The sequence below is a fragment of the Squalius cephalus genome (assembly GCF_949319135.1).
Source record: "Squalius cephalus genome assembly, chromosome: 1".
NCBI classification, from domain to species: Eukaryota; Metazoa; Chordata; class Actinopteri; order Cypriniformes; family Leuciscidae; genus Squalius; species Squalius cephalus.
The window spans coordinates 28,592,239-28,616,520 of record NC_137122.1 but is presented as its reverse complement, the minus strand read 5'-3'; the positions used below and the strand labels follow the sequence as shown (position 1 = coordinate 28,616,520).

The 24,282-nt window shown below is 37.6% G+C and overlaps 3 protein-coding genes across 3 annotated transcripts in view; 1 reads left to right on the top strand and 2 right to left on the bottom strand.

Annotated features, from left to right (window-relative positions):
- On the top strand, positions 1–1,753 carry kcnj2b (potassium inwardly rectifying channel subfamily J member 2b). Its single transcript, XM_079889930.1, has one exon. It carries the CDS (start codon positions 96–98, stop codon positions 1,422–1,424), a length of 1,329 nt encoding a protein of 442 aa, XP_079746056.1. The 5' UTR covers positions 1–95; the 3' UTR covers positions 1,425–1,753.
- Positions 1,754–7,874: 6,121 nt separating this feature from the next.
- On the bottom strand, positions 7,875–12,704 carry btbd17b (BTB (POZ) domain containing 17b). Its single transcript, XM_079882787.1, is given in 4 exon segments — positions 7,875–9,618; positions 11,333–11,618; positions 12,427–12,554; positions 12,556–12,704. Coding segments are annotated over 4 exon segments (1,569 nt in total). The 5' UTR covers positions 12,636–12,704; the 3' UTR covers positions 7,875–8,543.
- Positions 12,705–15,163: 2,459 nt separating this feature from the next.
- Positions 15,164–24,282, bottom strand: part of ccdc137 (coiled-coil domain containing 137) — a 224,026-nt gene continuing 214,907 nt past the window's right edge. The window contains exons 2-7 of the mRNA XM_079871094.1: positions 18,534–18,642; positions 17,733–17,860; positions 16,999–17,206; positions 15,799–15,878; positions 15,642–15,721; positions 15,164–15,546 (exon numbers count right to left, since the gene is read on the bottom strand). Coding sequence (XP_079727220.1) covers positions 15,358–15,546; positions 15,642–15,721; positions 15,799–15,878; positions 16,999–17,206; positions 17,733–17,860; positions 18,534–18,583 — 735 coding nt within the window. The 5' untranslated portion in view covers positions 18,584–18,642 and the 3' untranslated portion in view covers positions 15,164–15,357. The remainder of the gene's footprint in view (positions 15,547–15,641; positions 15,722–15,798; positions 15,879–16,998; positions 17,207–17,732; positions 17,861–18,533; positions 18,643–24,282) is intronic.

The following is a 24,282-nucleotide window of genomic DNA, read 5'->3' as shown; positions in this document are numbered from 1 at the left end:
CATGTGAGAGGTCGAAAGTGTTTCTCCAACGTGTCCTCCAAAAACTCAGACTGTTGTCCAAAGCAGACGAGGCTCAGCCCCCTCATTCGGAAGTGATGGGAAGTGTGAGAGCCCACCGGTACAGCATAGTGTCCTCGGAAGAAGCCGGGATGAAGCTGTCCCCCATCGCTGTGCAAAATGGCTACGGCAATGGAAAGGTGGGCAGCAAAGTGCACACGCAGCACCAAGAACAAAGCCGATTCGTCAACAAGGACGGACATTGCAATGTGCAGTTCATCAACATGAGTGAAAAAGGTCAACGCTACCTGGCTGACATCTTCACGACATGCGTTGACATCCGCTGGCGTTGGATGATGGTCCTCTTCTGCCTCTCCTTCATACTGTCCTGGCTTCTCTTTGGATTAATATTCTGGCTTATTGCACTTTCGTCCGGGGACTTGGAGAATCAAGAGCAGATTTGCATTTCGAACGTCGACAGCTTCACGGCAGCCTTCCTGTTTTCCGTGGAGACGCAAACTACTATCGGATATGGCTACCGATATGTAACAGAGGACTGTCCTCTTGCTGTCTTCATGGTGGTTTTCCAGAGCATCTTGGGATGCATCATTGATGCCTTCATTATTGGTGCGGTCATGGCTAAGATGGCCAAGCCTAAGAAAAGAAATGAAACCCTTGTGTTCAGTCACTATGCCACAATAGCCATGAGGGACGGTAAATTGTGTCTGATGTGGAGGGTCGGGAACCTCCGGAAAAGCCACCTGGTGGAAGCTCACGTTCGCGCCCAGCTGCTTAAATCTCGCACCACCGCTGAAGGCGAGTTCATCCCGCTGGATCAGATAGATGTTGATGTCGGATTCGACACTGGTGTTGACCGTATATTTTTAGTGTCGCCCATCACCATCGTCCATGAGATTGATGAGGACAGTCCATTCTATGACATGAGCAAACAGGAACTGGAAAGTTCAGAGCTGGAGATAGTCGTGATTTTGGAGGGCATGGTTGAAGCTACGGCCATGACCACTCAGTGTCGCAGCTCTTATGTGACGAGTGAAATCCTGTGGGGTCATCGATTTGAGCCAGTCCTTTTTGAGGATAAAAATCATTACAAAGTGGACTATTCGCACTTTGAGAACACATACGAGGTTTCCAGCACGCCTCAATGCAGCGCTCGAGATTTGGCCGAAAAGAAGTACATCACATCTAGCTCAAACTCTTTTTGTTACGAGAACGAAGTAGCCTTCATGGATAAAGAGGAAACTGAGGATGAGGATGATGATGATAATGATGAAGAGGACCAGAATAACATCAGAAGAGACAGTGTGGCATTGGAAGGATCCAATATTGATGACGTCAAAAGCACGACTTCCAGTCAGGATACTTTACCACTTCAACTCAAAGCTTTAAGACAGCAGCCAGAGATATGACAACTGAAGAAAGTTGCTTTGTATGTGGTGACGTTGGTGTACAGCATACAAATGAAAAGGCCTGACTGAGGAAAGGCTGTTTTGCTGCTGTTTTGAGAGCATGTTGCCATTGATTTGAGAGGAACCCAAAAGGTTGGGTTGCAGATGTCTTGAAACGTTCACTTTGACTTGTTATCTAGGAAGACAGATCAACAAACATGAACTTTCAAATCTACTCTGACACTTTATACACAATCAATTTGTAATATAGACAAGAGCAGCACATGTTATAGATAATATAAGCTCTGTTCCAAACCAAGTAAGCCAATCACAGCAGCTTAAAACCAATTCCAAACCAATCACACTAACTCAATATGGTTTAGAATTTTTTTTTGAAAATATGCTTCAATGGCGTTCTATATAGAACCCTAGGGTTCTTGGGCCTCATTTATAAAATGCTGCGTTGAAACCGTCCTACATTTGATCTTACCATAATTTCTCCAATGTCTGTATGTGTGATTTAGAGAAAGAAAGAAGTTAAATGTATAAATAGCAAATGATCTTGAACGGCAGCTGAATGGTTTCAGGTCTCCGCCTTGTAAACAGCATCTAATTAATGTCATTAACATATAAAAGAGCACCAGTCAATGTCCAAATGATTTACTTGAGATCGGCGAGCGGCAAGAATTTCTTAGACTTCCAAATACCTGCAGTACTCCGACTCTCTGCCGGCGCTAAGAACGTTTCCACATCAAAGACCGGTTTTATGAATATGAATGTTGGCATGGATTTTAGCACACGCTGTGTGTATGCACGTTTTATAAATGAGGCCCCTTGACTCAATTTTAAAGAACACTTTATGCCAAAAAAGGTTCTATATAAGGATTAATTAATTAATTAAAATAATTTAATTAAAACTAAACCCATAAAAAGTTCCCATGATAGGAACCCATAAAAGGTTCTAAGTATGAACCCTTTAAGGTTATATAGATAAGAATATATATATATAATATTATCAGTTCAGATGCAAAAGCCTCGAAGTGCCATCTGAAATTTTCTTCTAGAATGATCATTTTTATCAAGCTCGTATATTTAAGTTCAGTAATTTCACTTAAATGACAATTAATAGGTAATTTTCATTGCCATTTAAGTGAAATTACTGAACTTAAATATACGAGCTTGATAAAAATGATCATTCTAGAAGAAAATTTCAGATGGCACTTAGAGGCTTTTGCATCTGAACTCTTCATATGTATAAGTTTCACATTAGCATGTTGCTAAAGATGCAGTACTCTAAAAGGCATACAAATGCATGATATGAAATTGGTTAGAGCTACAGTAGTTTCCTAATGTAGCGTAATGTCGTTTGGGAACAGCTTTCACACATGAAGCCAGTCTATGATGCCGTAACATGCTGTCTAGGTATGTAGCTCACTGGGTTTTGGAGCAGAGGTATAATTTTACAAGTCACAATGATTTTACAGGACAGACTGTTGACTATTTTGTCCCATTGTCCTTGCACACTATTAATAGTACATACAGGATAATACCTTGTGTCGTGATGAAATCATGTTTGACTTCAAAAGCAGAGGCGGTACAATGAAGCCTGCCGTGAAGATGAGAACCAAATGTTTCCTTTTGATCTCGTCTATGAAATTAAACCTACAATAGAGGCATTTTTGAGCATTTAAAACTTACGCAATGATGGCACAATTCGAGATAAATGAGCATAAAGTTAGAACCCTAGCATCCATATTTCACGTTTCTAATGTGGTTGTCATTGGCAGAAGTCATTTTTATGTGAAGAGCTATGTGTTCACAGATAATTTGAAAACCTTAGCTGACAATAATGAAAGGAACCTGTTAATGAGCTGGTCTCTTAACATACGTCTCTCCCCTTTCTATAAATATACTTCTGTATACAAATAAATGTGTTACGATATCAGGTACTGAAGATTAGCCATCCATTTTAATGACCGTGTAAACTAATCTTGGGCACTTATTGGTGAACGTAAAGCTACTCAGTCCACTTCATCTTCCACACAGGGTTTGTCAAAGCACACTCAACATCTCAGGGTTTGGAGGAAATCTGGCATTCATACAGTATGAGCGGTCAAAGAGTTGTAAATACACTACAGCAAATCTTTGAATAATATGTAAAGAATGTCATGTTCATAGCAGTATATGTTCTTTCGATGTGCAATATAGCTTCAGTGACTGAAGACATGAATGTTAATATTTATGAATGAAGGCTCGAATGTTATTTATCTGCTGCTATTTAGGAAAGGTTATAAAAGATAAATATGTTGACAAAAGGAGAAAAAAAATACTATTTGTTTTGTATGACATGTTAAAACCCAAGCAATAATGACTTGCAATGCTGGTATTTAAACACCAGAAACAGTAGGGAACCAATATCTAATGAGGTTTTTTTATGTACAAGACTGTGACAGTAGCTATCAAAATAAATCACAATAAAGGTTACTATTGATTAACAATATAATCTGCATTATATAATCTGATTTGTATTAAATTGAAGGTGAACCCCGGTGCATATTTTTAAATGTTTGGTTTTATGCATAATTACGTTCTGTGTTGCTAACAAAATGCACAAATTAATATCTTTGACATGTTTGTGACATAAAATATTATTTTATTATAAATATTTCTTGCCTGCAGCATATTTGATATTTCATAAAGATGATTGTATTTTGATCACATCACATATTATGTAATCCTAGTGACAACATTCCAGATGATGTCACATACGGATTCACGCTGCATACCGAAGTTCATTCGTTTTTAGACTGTAAATGTAGTTGACATTGAGGATCATCCAGACAAGGATTGTGTGGCTTAACTAATTTGAATTCATGACCCTAGTTTGTGTTAACAGAGAATCGATTGGACAGGAGATGCAATGAGAGGATTGGATTTTGTTCTGCTGAAAGTCTGATTTTTCCCTTAGGCAATTTTCCACATTATCCAATGACATGTCCTCTTTACTAGGAAAGAAAAAAATCAGTTGACTGTATTTCATTAAGCATCAGATACTTAAAGGGATAGTTCTTCCAAAAATGAAAATTCTGTCATCATTTACTCAACCATATTTTGTTCCAAACCTGTGTGAGTTCCTTTCTTCTGTTGAACCTACAATGTAAGTCAATGGCTAAGTCAACTGTCTGGTTACCAACAAAATATATTTTGCGTTCAACAGAAGAAAGAAACTCATACAGGTTTGGAACAACTTGAGGGTGAGTAAATTATGACAGAATTTTCATTTTTGGGTGAACTATCCCTTTAACGAACAAGTATTATATTTTATTATAAATTATATTATATTATATTATATTATATTATATTATATTATATTATATTATATTATATTATATTATATTATATTATATTATATATTATCCAAGAAGAGGTATTTCTTTGCCATAGTCTGGGAGGAAAGTCCCTCTCACATTTAAAGCGAGTTCAAAGCCTTCATAATCCGAGCTACAAAATAAAGTACACAAGGTAATATGAAGCAGCTGTTGCAGTGAAAGTTATTAACGGTGCAGTGTCAGTTCAGGTGTGGTCTCTATAGTTATTAGGTTTAATCTCTAATGTTATTCCTGATGAATGAAGTCTGGTTTTGAGATTAGGATTATCCCTCTACCATGCTGTGCAGGGAAAACTATATGACGCACAGTTCCACAGAGCAGTGAAGTAGATTAAATGGGTGTTAGTAAAGAATTTGCATCAATATGTTTCTCACTCGATCATGTATCTGATTTTTGTTTGCATTGAGTCTGCAAACAAAAATGTTGAGTGTGTCATGGTGGCGTATATGGGCTGGTAAATTCCTATAAGGGTTGATCGATGGGCTGCACCACTAAAGTTTTAATATCAGGTCATTTGTTACAATTCAAATCATTTAGAGCTGCATTGTGCTCTAGAGAGGAAATGTAAAAAACTTTTGGTTAAGTTTAGTTTAGTTTGGTTTAAGGTCAGTTTCTAGCCATAAAACTTTGGAAAATTCTGAATTGTATCACAGACTAACTCATTTAAACAGTATGCTAACTTCAAAAAAAAGTTAAAAACACTCTGTGACTCACTTAATGAAAATTAAACCATGCATAACGTCAACATTTATTTTGTATTTTATTTTGTATACAATATTGCAATTTTTATTCTGGGATAAACCCTAAAATTCCAATGACCTGTCCAAGAGCTACTCACATATTTATAGGATCATTCAGGATTCTCTATTTCAGTCCCCAATGTGGTCAATCTGATATACGTATATTGGTGATACAAGGAGACCATAGAAATTGGTATATATTAATTTTAAACTGTATTTTTTTATGAAGCTGCTATACATGCTGTTCAAATGCAGCCTGTATTTTCATATCTTCATATTGCAGTTTATGTATGTTTGGAACTACACAGTCTCTGCAATATATATATACAGTATATATATATATATATATATATATATATACATACAGTATATATATATATATATATATATATATATATATAGCCTATATATATATATATATATATATATATATAAATAGCCTATATATATATATATATATATAGCCTATATATATATATATATATATATATATATATATATATATATATATATGTGTGTGTGTGTGTGTGTGTGTGTGTGTGTGTGTGTATATATATATGTATGTATGTGTATGTATATACTGTAGTTCCATACATAAACTGCATTATGAAGATACAAATATGTCAGAACACAAGATAAAGAGTCAGGTTTGTCTAGCAGAGACTGTATTGTGGTTGACATCTCCGCACGCTGACATTTCCTGAGTGAGCATTATTGACAGAAAACACATTCCCTCCAACGCTGATTACATAAAGCAGTTTCCGTTAATGACCTCTAGCGACACTGAACCACTATCACACTACTAAAAGTATGCTGTGCACAGATTACATAGTAGCATATGCACATTTTGTGTATGCATATAGATTACTCATATTACCTAATACAATTGCCAAAAATGTACTTGACTGAGCAAATCCCCGTGTGGTGAAAATATTGTTTTAATATTTTTTATATGTCTATGTGGTGTTTTAATATGCTTTTAGACAAACCATATGTAAATTTATAAGTCAGCACCATTGCTGAGTATTTTCTCCTTAAAACTGCAGTGAACCAAAGACCGTCTCAAAAACACGGTTTGAAATCGCTGGTGTTTCTGACGTCACAAACTACCTTGTAACCAATCAGGTTAATGTGTGATGGTCAACGGGTGAATCTCTGAGCTGGTGTTAGCGAGTGAGTGGAGGCGGGGCTAATTTTCATATTCATAGAACCACTTATACTAAATGAGGCAAGGGTGTAGAGTTATATTCAGCTATTTTAAGGCATGACAAAAAAAAATTCAAGGAAAAAATATTTAAATATGAAGTTTTTAGGGATGAAAGATGAGTTTTAAGTGATAAAATGATTGACTATAGGGGGAGTTTACTGCACTTTTCTTTTTTTTTTTCTTTTTTTAAATGCATTCGACTTGACCTGTGTGATAAAAAAACAATATTAAGCATGATCTGCCATTCACAAATCCTCTCCAGTGGCCTCATGGGATAGTAAAGTGTCCTTCATATGCACACTTCAGAATCTCACCGGAAGTAGTAGGTCATCTGGGTACTTTTCTCCTGCTGTTTTATGAGTACTGTGAATTCAGACATACTTCTTTTGTCACATAGGCCTACTGTTTTTCGCCTACTATAGTAGGGAAATATGTAGCATACACCCATCCTTTAAAAAAAAGTTTAGCATTGAATTGTTCACTTTACAGCTATACAGTAGGCCTATGTACGGTGCAGTAAGCTAGTATTCTATTCCAAACATCCTGCAGCCTGAGCATCATGTTTCTTTTCCCAGCATGCACCTGCTCTGCATAATCACTCGGGCAGCTGCTTCTTAATGCTGTGTTTGCACTGCTGTGCTCCAGCTGGCTTTCTAATAGTTATCTTCTGATAGTGTTACTCCTGCCAAATGGCATCATGATGAAACCTGTCAACACTCAAGTAAGCGTATACATATTAGCAGCCAAGCTTTAAACCACTCTCTTAATTCAAATAGCTCAATAGGTTGTACCACTCTTTGACCACCAGAGGAAAGGGAAAGAACAGTAATGACGTTTCAACTTGTTCGAGTTGTCCACAGTCACTGCTTTCAGTTTCTTGTGACTTCGAAGAGTCTCAAACAACCTCATTAAACTGATTTTTTTTTAAAGATTAAAACATAATAAGATGCATAATTGCATTACTTATTATAGTTTCAAAAAGTTTTTAATGTCACAATGGTTTCAAAGACTTAAAAATAAATTTAAAAATAAATAATAATGCTTCTCCAAATGCATTTTCACCCCAGAGACATCACAGCTTCATAAAGTAGAACCAATGCATCTTGGTAAGGAATAAACACAGAAGTTTGTGAGTTCAGAAATTGTGATTTTAATGAAACATAACATGATTTGCAATATAACAAGTGAGCAAAAAATGAATTCAGTATATCACATTGTAAACTAAAGTAATGTGTGCAACTGCAATGCGTTTTTAGTTTGTGACGTTTCTTTTTATGAAAGCAATCAGCATGCTCACCGTACAATTTAAGGGGTTGACAAATTAAAGTCAAACATGGCAATATACAAACGTGACTTTGTGTGAGCACAATGTGAACAAAATTTGGGTGAGCTTTCATGCAGCATGATAAAAAAAAAAAAAAAATTATTAAAGTAGGCCTAATCAAAAGTTCACGACCAGTTTTACATTTTATTTAATTTCCAAATGAAACAGGATATTAAATGAGAAAAAGTAAAGGGCAGATCTTGATTTTATCCACTGGGAATTGATTAAATGGTGACAAAATGGGTCTTTTTATGCACCGTGAAAATGTATTTCAAAAATGAAATAGGCTGAATTTTGACATCAACAATACAATTTGGTGCTGATTTGATATTTGCAAAAATCTATATGAATGTAAAATCAAAATGTGGTGCAGTTCAAGATAAAAGCATCTGCCAAATGCCTAGATGTAAACGCATTTGGACATGCAAAACATGCCTTCAAAGCTGTAGGGCATAAATCAATGGTAGAGGAACTAGACTCTTATTTTTTGGATACTATGAGGCTGTGGTAGAGGGGCTTCACAATAATGTGCAGGTAGAGCGAGCTGTCAATGAGGTACTCGGATGCTCTACGCTGCAGGTCCGCTTCCAAGAGAAAGTCTCCCGCCTCCTCCGTGCTCTGGTGGAAGTTGTAGACATGACGGACCACCACCTTCCCCTGCTTGCGGGCCGAAACGATGATGGTCTTTTGAAAGCTGACGCCAGCAAATTCTGGGCTGGAGGTGGCAGGTGTGACGATGATCCGCGGACGCCCCCCGTCGGTGCGAGTGGGCTGCAAGGACCCCTGCTCTGGGTAAGCGGATCGCACGCTGAGAGGAAGCCAGCGCGGAGAGAAAAGAGCGTTCCACGTCACGCGTTTGCTGGCGTCGTAACCGCTCGGCCCGAGTTGAGTCTGAAAGCTGAAGCTGCGGTCGTCCCGCGTGGGGTTGTTGATCACCCACGGGGAGCCCCATGCCGGCGACAGGTAGTTACGTGGCATGAAGAGGCTGCAGTTAACGTCGAAGTACTTCGCGAGCTGGACGGGTGAGGCTGAGTGGAACTGGAAGGCCAGGAAGAGCAGATCGCGCACGGATTCGTAATATTTCAACATCAGAGAAGACTTCTTCTGCAGGTGGAACAAATGTTGAGGTGGTATCATGGCGTAACGTATCGCTTTGAGTGCGTTCTCGGCCGTCTCACCTGAAGGCTGGTTCTGGTTGATCCAGGCTTCCAGAGCTTCGTACAGCTCCAGTTCGCTCTGCAGAACCAGGTCTGAGCGCTGCAGCAAAGACAGCATCAGCTCTGGGCTCACGGAGCTCCACTCGGCGCTCTGGAGAACCGATGACAGGTTCCAGGACAGGTACTGCAGGCAGCTGTTCTGCAGGCTCACGTCCCCGATCTGCGTGGCGTATTGGTACCAGGTCACCACGTGACCCGTGGACGAGTCGCTGGACAGGTGTTGGGTCATGTATTGGGCGAGGCCCTGCTGGAGGTCCCACACATGATACTTGCTGGCGAGTTTGTGTAAAGGAATGGCCTGGTTCAGACGCACTGTGATGTCACCGCAGTACAAGTACCTGCAGGGAAAGAGATCGGGCTGTGAAAATCAACCTTCCTATTGATGTTTTACCTGAGATAACTTTCATTACCCTGAAACTTTACCCCAAAACCTGTGTAGAATGATAATAACATAACACAACTGAAGGGTGCACTAAAAGTATTTTTTTTCTGTTCTTCATCTCATTTTAAGGAACCCCACACCTTACATGCAAGATTTTTTTTCTATCAAGAGGTGCATACATTTTTGGTCAAGATCTTGTATTGTCAATGCAAGAGTCCAGCACTCTGTAAAGTCTCCTCCAGCACATCCCAAAGACTTTCACTGAATTTAAGGTCTGGACTCAGAGGTGCCAATTCATGTGTGAAAATGATTCTTCATGCTCCTCACAACCATTCTTTCACAATTTGAGCCTGATGAATCATTGTCATCCTGGAATATGGCCATGATGTGTCTTCCTACATTGATGTTTAAGAAATTAGCTACACACTCCATCAATTAGGGTTAGAAGAACTGAAGCCAAACATATAACATGTTAGAAACATAATAATCACTGTAATACTGATTCAATCACTGACTCTTAAGCATTTGCCTATTTAAATCCAAACAGTGACTTTTTTTTTATTTTATTTTTTTTTGGCCGGTCAGTGTACTGTATAATGCACACAATTTATTTAAAGCGAGGGAACAAATTGATAAAGCTTGCTGATGCAAGTTGTGGGAACAAATTGTTAATTCATGGGCACGATATACATATTTTTCCTGCATGTCATGTGCGGGGCTCTGTACATTTATCTGACATAATGTGAGGCCTAGATGTAAGTAAAACCTGGAAATATTCATGATCTTTCACCATTGTGTCCTTTTGACTGTCCCTCTAAAATGTGTACATTAGTTGCATTAGTTTTATCTCTAATTTTGTCATGAAATTCACTACTTTATTAGGTTATATATACGTATTAATTTATGTAATGGTTTGCATTATTTTTATATGGAGCCCAGGAAGCTTTGTGGAAAGTAATGTTTAAATACTTGATTTAAGTTTCCCTCCAAATGCGTTTTGTGGAAAATTTATAAAGAAATAAAACAAAACAAAAAGTAAAAAAAAAAAAAACTATAGAACAACAAAAAACTATATAAATCAAATTAAATAACTTTGTTGAAAATCCACAATATAAAATAAAACAAAAAACAATTTAAGATATATAAACAATAATTTAATAATATACAATTAAAACAAAATAGAAAGCAATAAAAATATAAATAAAATTGTTTTATTGAGAATCTATAATATAAAAAAGAAAAGACATAAAAAATACATAAAATAAAATAATACACAAAATGTGGCACCTTGCCTATTACTAGATGAAACATTTTTAGTCCTTTTAAAAAAAAATTCCTTTAATCTTTTGTACCCGTACTCCACAGTACAAATCAACAAGAGAAAGTGAATCTAAAAAAATGAGATCATTACGAGAGCAATACATTACTATCTACCAAAGTCAACTAAAAGGCAAACACATTACATCATAGGTTTTTCCCAGAAACCCCAGTTGCTCCCAGTTAGTGGACTGTTATGGCCTATTGATTATAGATTTAGGCTTGTAACTAAAAGGTTGTATAGGTTCAAGGGTAAAGCATGGGCACTCACCTCAACCACGTGTTGCTCCAAGAGAATTGTAAATCACTTTGTATAAAGTTGCTAAATGACCAATTATTAATGAATCACTCACCTTATGAACTTATCAAAGACAGCTGCACAGTCTGGCGTCTCTCTGAGGACCATCGCAGTGGAGTTACGGGTCTGTAGGAGCTCTTCAAACACGTCGCTCTGTAGGGTCAACACCAGCGAGTGGACCTGGATCACCTTCACCTCGTCGGTGTTCAAGGTCTGAACGCGCAGGCTCACGTCACTGCCGTTTCCCTGGGTCAGCAGGGCCTCCATGCGCTGCACCAGCACCATTGAATGGTTCAGTGTGGTAGCACTGTTCTCCAACACCACATCTGGCTTCAACGCTGCTGAAGGACAGAAATGTGACAATTGTGAGCCGATTGAGGCAACGAAAGAAGAAGCAGCATAAAGTGTGTTCAGAAGAGTAACAAACCGTTTTTGCGCATTCAAAAACAAGAACAATGCATATTATGAGAGGTTTAGATGTTCTTGCATGCATTTGCACTCCATATTTTATAATTTTTTTAATAATGTATGAATAAATCTCTCATAGATTCACAATTGTGGCAATTCCTTGTATGTCATTTATGTACTTGGGACTGGTGTTATAAATTTGAAACACACCCCAGAAATTGGTTTTCCATCCAGCTCTTTTTGGCACTAAACTGTGAATTTTCCTCCTTTCAAAATCATAAAAATAATTAGTCATATAATATTAAGTATGAGAGCAATTATATTGCGTTTCAGCTTCCAAAGGAACTTTTGGTGTCAAAGAGCCCAAGAAAAGGAGGAAAAACATCCAAGCCTGAATACAAAATCACAAGCAAGACCTTGTTAATGAAAGGCTTTGACTACTGCTCTCTGCTCTTGAAGTCATGTGACACATTCACTCGCGCCTGACACTTTGATCAGTTCAGTCGTTTGAAAGCTTCTGCATTTCCTGTAAAGATGGTGACTTCTCTTATAACTGCAACGGAACTGTGCAACATTTCTTTCTATAAAGAAATATTTGACAGATAGAAGCTTTTTGTGTTAAGTACTAAAAACATGGCCAGGAAAAAGTACAAATTGTCATAAAGTATCTTATCTCATATAACATATATGAAAAATATATGGCTATTCCAGGGACTACAAAAAAAAAATCCATGCTCTTACCTCCTACACATAGTGCAACACAAAGATTGGCCAGGCAAACCACGGCTGGAACGCTTCCTCCAGAGTTCACCATGTCTCTTCCAGTATTAATGTCGTCCTTCTTTCTTCTGGATGCCTTTTTTTCACCCCAATCTCTCTCTCTCAGTATGTGCTGCCCAGGCTCCCTGTCCCACACTCTTTATGTAGGACGTTGGCACATCGCTGAGCATCTCTCAGCCTCACGAAGCCCATTGATTGGTGGAACCCGGCTGGGCCGTTGCCATGACGACCGCTTTGATTGTGAGTTTCTCCTCTTTCAATGTTACATGATATTGATCTGTGGCACTGGGCCGCGTGTTTGGACTGAAGTGGGCGTCTGGAGTGGGATGCGGTCTACACATGGGGGCTATTGCTACTGTATTAGCTCAAATAAAGGAATATACTGGAAGATGAATATTATTGCACATTGGTCACATCTTAAAACACATAAATGCATTCGCAGATCACTGATTGGGTGGCTAAGCACCCATTCTAGGCAATTTAATAGATCCATACAATTAAAATCAAAAGGACAATATTAACAAAGTTCAATATTCTGTAACAAACTAAAATGTTGTAGTTTTATTATAAAAAAAAATTAAATAAAAATTCCCACCATGATGCCATTGCTATGGGGTTCCTTACTGTTAATTACTGGCCCATGGCAAAAAAGCACATCCAGGCCTTTAAAGTGAATCTATGGGATTATTTCACCCTTGTTTTACCATTCTCTATAGGTGAAAACCTTTCGCTTTACATAAGTAATAGAACGTCTCTCAACAAGCTGCAGTTTCAGGTATCATTTACTATATGTCTGTATGCGCAAAGGTGCAGGATGAGAATAAACTGCCTAAATTTGCATTGTATTATTAATATTATTATACATTTTATTTATAGGCACCTTCCAATGACACCTTACAAACACAAAACAATCAACATTAATCAACAAACAATCATTATTACAGCCTAGATACAAGCATAAAAGCAATCACATAAAAGCCTGCCTAAAAAGATTGTTCTTAAAGCGAGATTTAAAAACAAGACAACGTTCACCGTTTTGCTCATCCTGTGGCAACAAGTTCCATAAATAAGGAGCTGCATGACTAAAGGCTCGGGACGCCATAGAAGCAGTGAGTGTGAGTTTGAGGGAGAACAAGAGTGAGTGCAGAAGATGAACTTAAAGCACGAGTAGCGGTGTAGATATGAAGGTCAGATAAAGTAAGAACACTGAAAAAAAAATGATTCGTTGAATTTAATCAATTTTTTTATGGTAAGTGGTTGCACACAATTGATTTACATTTAAACAAATGCATTAAGTTGAACTAAAATTGATTAAGTTCAACTTAATGCATTTGTTTAAATGTAGCTAAAATCAATTGTGTGCAACCACTTACCATAAAAGTTTTTATTAAATTCAACGAATATTTTTTTTCAGTGAAGGGACAAGATTGAGTGCCTTGTGAGTAAGATTTTAAAATAAGGATTTTAAAATCAAAACGATATTTAACCCTGAGCCAATGCAAGTGTTGTAATATGGGAGTAATGTGTTCAGGTAGAGGAGTTGTGCAGATAATTCTAGCAGATTCATTCTGTAACTGGAGTTTGTAGAGAAGCTTCGAAGGCAGGCCATTATAAAGAGCGTTACAGTAATCAATATGGGAAGAGACTAAAGCATAAACAAGTATCGCAGTTACTGAGAGAGCTGGACAAGGTTGATTAATATTATGCATGTGGAAATATGCGGAGAATTGCACTGTTTATATGTGCTTCGAATGATAAAGTACTGTCAAAGATGACACCCAAACTTTTAAACTGTTTAGAAACAGACACTGTAAACGTATTAATATTCACAGAGGAACATTTAGATTTGGCCAGATTGGTTTTTGAACCATCAAGAAGAATTTCAGTTTTACTGCTGATAAGTTTAAGAAGATTTGATGTAAACCACTCTTTAATTTCAGCTGAACAATCTGAGAGGAAAGATGGAGGAAAAGTAGAGGTATGTTTGGAGGACAGGTAAAGTTGGGTCTTATCGGCGTAGCAGTGGAACTGAACACTACATTTCCCAAAAAATATTTCCAACGGGTAAAGGATAAATAATAAATAAAAGAGGACCCAAAACGGAGCCCTGCAGAACACCTGTATTGACGTATGAAGGCTTTGATCTAAACGGCTTTAGCTGTACAAACTGAGTAGTACGACCCGTAAAATAAGATCAAAACCCAGTCAAGGGGGTACCAGTGATTCAAATAGACTCCAATCTACAGAATGCTGTGCGCCGAGTACACTATGATATGGACAGAATCCAGATTGACATTGCTTATACAAACTATTATCAGAAAGATGATCCCAGACCTGGGCTGCAACAAGTATTTTAGAAAGAAACAGTAGATTTGAAATGGGGTGAAAATGATTAAAGTTACTTGAATCAGCCTCCAGTTTCTTAAGTATATGAGTGATCACAGCGGTTTTGAGTGAAGACGGAACAATACCAGAAACAAGCGACGAGTGTATAATATCAGTAATTAAAGAATAGAGAGAAGGTAAGCAGGCTTTAACCAAGTACACTGGAATAGGATCCAACTGACAAGTGGTAGATTTATATTTTTGAATGTGGAAAGAGTAGAAATTAGAGCTTGATCAGAACAAAATGCCAGATAAGCCTTCATCACCAGAGTCATTCTGAGTATTAAGGGAACAAATGCATATGAATTCACTGAACATTATATAAAAGTGTGAACATTTATTTTTATTTTGCCTTTTATACAGTCCTGTTACATCCACTTGTAAATATTTCACAGCAAAATTCCTCAATATGGCATTGTTGATCAGCAGAGGTAGCAAAAATGTATAGAATAACGAAATATACAATATAGATATGATAGAACACTATACAATACAAAGAGTAGAGTATCATGTGGAGGTCCTGTTGGCCCTGTCCTGCTCATGTTTGTCTCTCTGCTGCTGTTTCATCTGTCTGTACAGCTGCACCGCTCTCTCCCGCTCCTCCTCCATCATCCTCTTCCTCGCCATAGAGGGTTTGGCTACCGACACAGGGCTGTGACCCAGGAGGGAGTTCAGGAGAAGACCTTTGGGCGCCCCCTTGAGGTCAAATCACGATGGGAATTAAGACTTATGACCAAAATGCATTTTTAATTTGCATCTCAAAAGGGAGTAGATGCACAAAAATAGCTTACCTGGGGTTTGACTGTGGCTTTCCTTGGTTTAACACTCAGTAATGGAGGCGCCATGGCAACCTCTCCAAACGGTACCTCATCTAAGAGGAAAAGACATGATGCTCAGGGTACATTTGGACAGTTGATGAGAATGCTGAATTTATATTTATATATATACCTTTAAACATCTCCTCCTCTTCACGCTCCTCTTGCTGGTTTAACTTCTTTCTCTGCTGCCGAAGTTTCTCTTTATTGAGCCTAGAATAAAGCTAAGTAAACTTTAACACACTATGGCAGTATTTGAAATGACTATAATCTTTATTTATAGAGAAACTTTGACACAAGCAAGTCAATGGTGTGCAGACACAAGCGTTTTGCATGATTATTTAAAGCATTTGTTGTCGAATTGATTGGATTGACAAGCTTAATCAATTAAATGAGCAACAACAATTAATGAATTAGCAATAAACGCCATGATCACACAAAGACCATGGTGAAAATAAAAATGAGATAGGAGGGAAAATTATATTTCCATGATTTTGCGTTCCCTTGAGAAACTTTGTGTTCTCGCAAGACTTTCAAGCTCAAGCAAACAAAGCTTTTCTGGGGAACACAAAGGTTCCGTGAGCAAAATGCAAAAGGTTTTGCAAGCGAACGTAAAGTTTCTCAGGGAAACACAAAAATATTTGGGTAACACTTTACTTAAGTCAAGTCAAGTCAAGTATATTTGTATAGCGCTTTTCACAATACAAATTGTATCAAAGCAGCTTCACAGTATTAAATTAAAATAATACAACAAGGTTTGTTTCAAGTGGAATTTATTGATTGATAAAAATAAATTAATATTCCCAAAATATCCCCAACTGAGCAAGCCAAAGGCAACAGTGGCAAGGAACGGAAAAACTCCATCAAGTGACCTGACGGTGACCTAAAACTCCATCAGGTGACCCAATGGAGAAAAAAAAACCATGGGAGAACCCAGGCTCAGTCGGAGGCCAGTTCTCCTCTGGCGTTTATGAACTAGAGGCCGGATTTAACTGTAAGATTAAAAATATTATATAAATGCCTGGCTGAAGAGATGCGTCTTTAATCTAGTTTTAAACTGGGAGAGCGAGTCTGAGCAACGAACAGTATCAGGAAGACTATTCCAGAGTTTTGGAGCTAAATATGAAAACTTACAGCCTTTATGTACAGTATGATGCAGTATAAAGGATATTCATAATAAATGTTATAATGCATCATATCCTTTCATAAAGGTTAACATGCATTATAACTAATATTTGCTGATTCTGTAATATTTTTCCATCACTATGTCCCTTTAAGGACTCTGTATTAACGTCCCTACTGAGTGTTAATCAGTAATGCATGTCAAACTAACCAATTCTTTTTAGTAGATTTCTTTTCCTCCGTCTTCTCTTCTTCCTTTAGCTCAACCTCCGGCTGTCGCTCTAGCTGGTTGTTCGTGAGGAAGAGGACGTGCTCAGTCGCTTGGGTCATGCGGTTGATGTAAGCTTTCTCTGACTCCTGTCGTCCTCTGCGAAAGTGTGGGACAGGAATATCTCCTGAGAGCAGCTTTGGCTTAGAGGCTAAAACAAGAGATATATATGAACACACAGCCAGATGTTCCTTCCTCCGCTGCCCTTGCTACTGGCCGTGTCCTTGAGCAATATTTGTGGGTCACTAGCTTGACCCACATCGCCCACATGATGCACCTAAATCAATTTTCAACCAACGGGCAACTTGTATGTAATTGTTTTAAAAGAATTATAATCTTGCATAAATGGGTAACAATTATGTGCAGTGACAAAAATATATATATTGCATGTTTGAAAGTTCAGTGTGAGATTGAAACCACTGCTTCAAAAAAAAAACACTATTGGTCCTCTAGGCATACTGACGACAACTGATATTGACATTAACAATAACATCATTACCAATCTTCAAGCTTCTAATGAATATTCATGTATTCATTTGAGAGAAGGTTTAACTCAAAATTGTAAGTCTACAGTAAGTATATGGGTCTGCATTTTTTGTGTAGTACAAGCTGCAGCATTTATTTACCACCCTTCCATTATAATTAATTTTTTGAAAATTGTGTAAGACAGGCACTACCTTTTCCTCTTTTCTTTGAGCCTTGTTTCATCATCTCTTTACTCTTCATGATTTCACGCAAACGACGAGGAATCTGCTGGAGGTGATCGTCTGATGCAGGGTCAGCATGTTTATTTGACTTCTTTGCACTAATAAAAGACAAGAAACTTAGATTAGATATATGAACACCAATCAAATGAGTACATTTGTATCTTACAAAATCAATGATGTTTCATAAAAACTGGAACTTTGAAGGAAAACATTGGGGCTATTAAAAAGTTAAAGGAACAAAATAGTTTTCGATAATAATGCTTGGTCATTGAGATTTGATTAAAAGCAAAAAAATATACGTTTTTTTATGTTTAAGAAATACCTACAATTGATATTTAAATCATTTAGAATATAAGATGAATATAATTTCAGAACTATGCTTATATACAAGGGTCCCACAACCCAAATACATTTCTTTTAGCCATTCATATTAATGAATACACTGTATGAAGATGGCATTTTCAGGTTTTGGACACAGCCTTTTCAAAACACACAGTGGATATTAATACATTTTGCTGTGACGTTCAGCCATTGTAATAATCCTAAAAGATGCAAAGTTATCCAAGTATACCAGAATTAATTACGCTATGTACTAGGAAATGTCTTCACCATTTTCTGTTAATCCATATGATATATATGGTTTAAATTAAGCAATATTTCTATTCTACTTGTTAATTTTGGTTATGTTTACCAGTTGAAATGAATATCCAGACATAGCCACAAATCTCTCTGAAACGCCGTTACTGAAGAAGTATTAAACCTCTGATTTACCTGAAATGCTTCTCATTCTTCTGTTGTTTGAGTTGTTTTTCTGGTTTCATTGTGTATTTTTATGTTAACTGCGTTTTTCTCCCAGTTGACTGTAAACTCATGTGGTGTGTTCTTCCTCTTGCTCGTCTTCCTCTGCGCTGCGGAGATCAGCGGCACATCAGCGCGATACTGCCACTCACTGGAGGATGTGTGAACTACTCACTCCGTCCGCGAGGGTTCTGACTCCATGAGGTAAATCATATTTGAGAGTTAGACAGTCAAAAACACAATTTTTGCGGGATTATTACCATTAGTTATACCATTATACCTTTACTAACTTCCAAAGTAAGTATCTAAAGTTCATGAACGTATTTCTCCTCCTATGTTTATTTCCTTTGTGTTCCCCTGTTTACATGTAGACAAGGCCTACTACTCAGGACGGCCACTGTTATTAATTTATTCTCATAATTATTTACATAATGTTACAGTTAACATAAATTTCACTATTTCATGTACAAAACTTGACAATAATAGACACCTCTGTTTTAGTCCCTTCTGAATCAGTAAAGTTGTGGGCTAGAAGTTACTTTGTGGGGGGGAACAAATATTATTTAGTTTTAGTTATTGTTAACGTTAGTTCCATACTGTTCCTGACTTTGTTGACCTATCTTTCTAGCCTAGAAATCTAGACGCACCCTAGCGGCAGCTAAATTTATTTTGCAGCCAGGGTAGTCTAGCAACTCTCCGTTGACTTTCGGAGCTGTAAAAACCTAAATTGTGTCAGGCCAATCACATCATGTATAGAGTAGGCGGGGCAGGCTTAACATAATGACGACAGAGTTGCGACGGTTCCCTGCCACTTGAAAACAAAGAAGAGTTGCTGCTGGGGAACAGTCTTTCAAATCGGCTTTGGCCGCGACTCTGGAGGTCTTGTTAAGCTTTTCTTTGAGAAAAGAGCAAAGAACGGCACTTAAGTCAATCTTAAAAAAGGAAGATGTGTTCGTAGTTTTGCTGGCCAGATTCAAAAGTTTAATCTATCAACTAACGTTAGCTCCGCTGTTGGGAAAACGCTCTGGTTGGTTGAAGCGCTGTCCTATTGCATGCCGAGGGAATTTAAAAAAAAAACACCGTTTATCCCGCCCCTCGGATTGAGCCGTGTCTATGGTGAGTTGCCAGACCTAACATCTTGATGTAGGTCTGGCTTGCCAGGCTACTATCTTTCTGGACTTCTCCAAATGACTTATTTTCTCTTTCCTTTATTACTGCTAGGGGAGAGCCGGGATTTGTGATTAACAACTCACATATGTGTTCTCTTAGCATCATGTTATTCGGTACAAATATAGAATGATTTAAGTAAAATTTGACTTTGAACGGTAGTTGTGCTTTGTTTCAATTGCAACACAGGGGTGGGATGGATGAAACATAACAGTTTAAACAGCAACTATTCATCTAATGCTTGTTTTTATGAACAATACTTGACAAGTAGCCTAACTTATGTACATACTGTATTGTTACAAACATATTTTGTAATTTATTTTAATTTTATTAACCATTTTTGTTATGTCACCCAATAAACAATAGGCGATAAGCCTATGCGCATTTTGTAATCTTTCTAATAGGCTATTTTGACGAAGATAGACAAATCCGTTTACAATTCATTTTCTTACATTTCTTCCTTGAGTCATATTGAATGTTTGCAAGTTGAATAGCCTGTTATTATGAAGAAAACAAGGTCAACCAGAAGACGATAAATTAAATTTATTGAAGATTGGACAATTGATGATTATTACAGAGATAGCATGTGTTGCGTAATTGAAAATTAATTTGCATTAAAAGAAACACAAGTCTACAGAAACAGTATATGAATCTATGAACAGTATAGGCTATGACCAGGTTTAACGGTCGGGACGGTTGAAACCCGACAGCGCCTCCTGTCATTTAAACCTCTTTTGCCCTTAAACTAAAAAACTCTGATATTGCCCACTTAAGGGTGTGTTGGAGTACTAATACACCTGCTGTATTATCATTACAATGGCACATGAAACAATAAATCCAACAAAAAAAAGTACCACACGAAAGAATTCACTTACAGCACTCAAAAACAGCTTTGCGGCTTTAACTCCAAAATGGCACGACGTAAAGAAGAAATGTTTTCGCGGGTATGGTAGGCATTGCGCGCTGTACGTGCTAACGAAATTTGACGTACATGACATGAGTGCTTTTCAAGGAAATCTCAGTGTTTCATCCGTCCTGCATTTCAATCGTCCCGGCTCTCCCCTACTGTTGGTTCAAAACCTTTTCTTTATTCTTGCCTTTCCTTCTGTAGTTCAAACACATCAGTTAGAAATTCTGATTCTGAACATATAGTTTCAGATGAGGTGCTCTCTTGGTGAAGTTTGAATGTGATGTGGGTTCATGACCAACTAAAGACAAGCTCACACTACATGACTGAGACTACATGAGTCGCCATGATGCTCACACTACAGTACACAACAATTTTTATTTTCGTCTGTCGTAGTCTTGTCTTAGCAGCACTCATATTACACAACACAACAGCAATAAGGTGTACAAACTAGCCTATAATATCTTTGGCCAAGCGGCAGCCCTAGGCCAACAAGGAAAAAACATTTTCTCACATGAGACTTTAGAGAGCCGCTCATGCTTGCTGCCATGAGTCAAGTCATATGTACATAAAAAAGATGAGACAAAAAAATATATAGATTTGTCAGAAATACATACTGTCCATGTCTGTTCAGCAAAAACTGATGGTAAATAAAATATATCAATGTCATTAGAGCAAAGACCACTTTTTTACTTTTAAAAATATATATTTCTTGTTAGTTTATTAGTATAAAACAGTTATGGTCAAATTATCGCCTTGCATTCATGTATATTAAAACAGGTTTGAAAATATTGCAGCGTCTTTGACTGCTTGAGACCGACTCAGATCACGTCGCAGACATGCTCATATACGACGAGCATCAGCGACCGCAATGAGCACCGATTTGGCCATGATCTGGGGGTTTCGTCGTAGACCTTGGAAATCTGTCTGCGACAGCAAAATCCAACCAAAAGTCATGTGTAAGCCTGCTTGTACAAAGCTTTGGAATATACAATGATATATTTAAGTGATCTGGGAAAACTTGGACAACTTCTTTTATATCCTTAAGTTTTCACCTAAAACAGGCTTGTACTTTCAGCTTCTGAGTTTAAATATAGGGGTAATAAATAAGCAAATAAATGACTGAAACTCTAAATATTGGATATAAAACAAAGTGTTTTTCAGGCAATGTTATATGAAGGAAAATAAAAGCTGCATTTTGCAAAGTTGGATCACCACAAAATTGGTTTAATAAACCGGGTTCCACTTTTACCGTTACATTAGTTTTATTTTCCAAAGCCTATACACTCAAAACTCAGGCTCATTTTAACAGCCTCTCAAAACCAGCTGACTAAACCTTTCCATGAGCTGGGGACACCCGGATGACCCTCAGTCTCTACCTGAGGGAACAACACGCTCTTTGAGTCCAGAGAGCGGACAGACGGATTGTTGACACATTCAGAATGGCCTGACTCACCGTTTCCTGAGAAAGCTCCACTCCCAGGTACCCACAGTGACCTGCCAGCATAGCAGCCTCTTTGTGACCTGTTTACATGCTTGTTCCCCAAATATATGTATTTTTATACTGTATTTAAAAATGCATAACACTGATTTCCTGGATTTTCTTTCAGCGCTGAACTGGCTGACGTTCAGAAAAGGTCACGTCTTGGTCAGGTGGTGCTGAGAAGAAACAAATGCTTCAATAACACGTGAATAGACCTAAATAGGGATTATCCTATGCTCTCTTCAGAATAATTTATGACATAACTGGGGCACATTCCAGGAGAGGTCACCCATCTCGTTGGGAAGCACCGGTGAGGAAGAGGACACAAACACCATAAGGGATCATCCAGTTTCACCCATGCTAATCCAAGTTTGGCATGGGTTTTTACGACTGGCGGAGCACTTGTGAGAGTGATATGTCTGGGTGGTGGTGTATTTAGACATACTGGTGTATGGTTTTAAACATTAGCTCAGAGCTCATTCAGAACGTATATTATGTGACTAACATTGTTATCCATACGCAGAGACCTGCTGAGGAAACCCTGAAGGAGAGGCGCTCACTACCCTACGTCTCTGGGTGATGAGCTAATGTTTGTGCCAAAGAGAAAGATTCCTCCACAAATCTGAAGATTTTCTGAAATGGACATCTGATGATTGTTTAAGAGGTCTATTGAAGGCACATTTCTAAACAAAAGAAAAAAAAACTGGAGAAAGATGCTTCATGACATCACCTGTCTCTTAACGTAATCTTAATCTCTATCCCTTTCAGACAGCATTGAGTCATGGACAGCAAGCTACTTGCACAGTGACTTACACAGTGATAGAATGAGTCACTGTTAACAGTAAATCAAGAAAAAGGAAGTTTTGTCTAAAAATATACATGTGAACATTCCACTTCACTGAACAATCTTAGCTCAAACAAAACTGTTGGATATTTACTGCCAGCTCAGCGTCTCCACTGGGAATCACAGAAGTGCTCTGGAAATTAACCTTTAGGAACGAGAAGATAGAATCTAGCATTTAGTCACACACAGAAAAAACATCAGTCCACATTTTCCAGTTTTTAGACATAAGAAAGGAAAATATGTTTTAAGAGCTACTATAGATATTGCTACTAGTTTATAATGAGTATAAAAGTATACAAACATGAAACAAATCAAATCCACTAGAGCCCATTATTTTGCAATTTAGACTGGGGCCTCTAGTGGTGCAGAATTTGCTCACTTCACCTTTAACTTCTGAAGGACTTCATGTCCGTTCTGAATTTAGATATCCACAGGAATGCTTTAGCCGAGTCAGTTTTGCTTGCTGCGCAAATAATAAATAAACCCCAATGCCAGCAGCTATACATTTAAATAGATTCCTTATCACTGGCTGTGGCTTCCTTTCATAAAATTATTTTATTTCTAAAATAATCTTGAGCAAATATTTACAGATTCTAAAGAAGGCACTTGTGGTGAATGAGAGCACAAGATGAGCCTTAGCTCAGGATTAAGCCTCCAGATACCACACGGCTCCAAAACGGATGAAACTGGCCACTGACGCAAATCCTGAGAGACAGTGTGCAATCCAAGACATCGCCACATATTTCCCTCCTCCACTTTTTCTGTCTCTTTTAACAAGACTTCTCAGAAGTGAATGCAATGTGTCATTATGTTACAATACAGCTTCCTTAAATAGCGCCATCATGTAAGTTTGTACGGATACAGTGGCCCCAAAAAGTGGACACTAAAGTCACAATTAAGAATGTTTAAATGTCTTTGCATTATTATACAAAATATCAAAACAAGGGGCTTTTTTTTTTCAAAATACATTGCACAAACACATTTTTCAGTGGAAAAATGTCACAAAATGGAGATATTCATATGCAGATGTTCAAAATAAAGATTAAAAAAAAATCTTGGATAGTTTGGTTGTGGAACATGTTCATGTGAACTTAAGGGGGACTGACATAAAATTATCCACACACACACACAAAATGACTCTGAGACCAGTTGGTTAAAAAATGTTTGGACAAAAGGGAAAAAAGTTCAACAAAAAAAAAAAATCTAGCATAAATTGTTTGCGCAAGCCATTTGGTTTGAAAATGTGTGTCTAATGCAGTAAAATTGAGCCATTTTTTAGTGTGGTTTACCAGTAAGTGTCTAAAAGTGTCCAAATACTTTT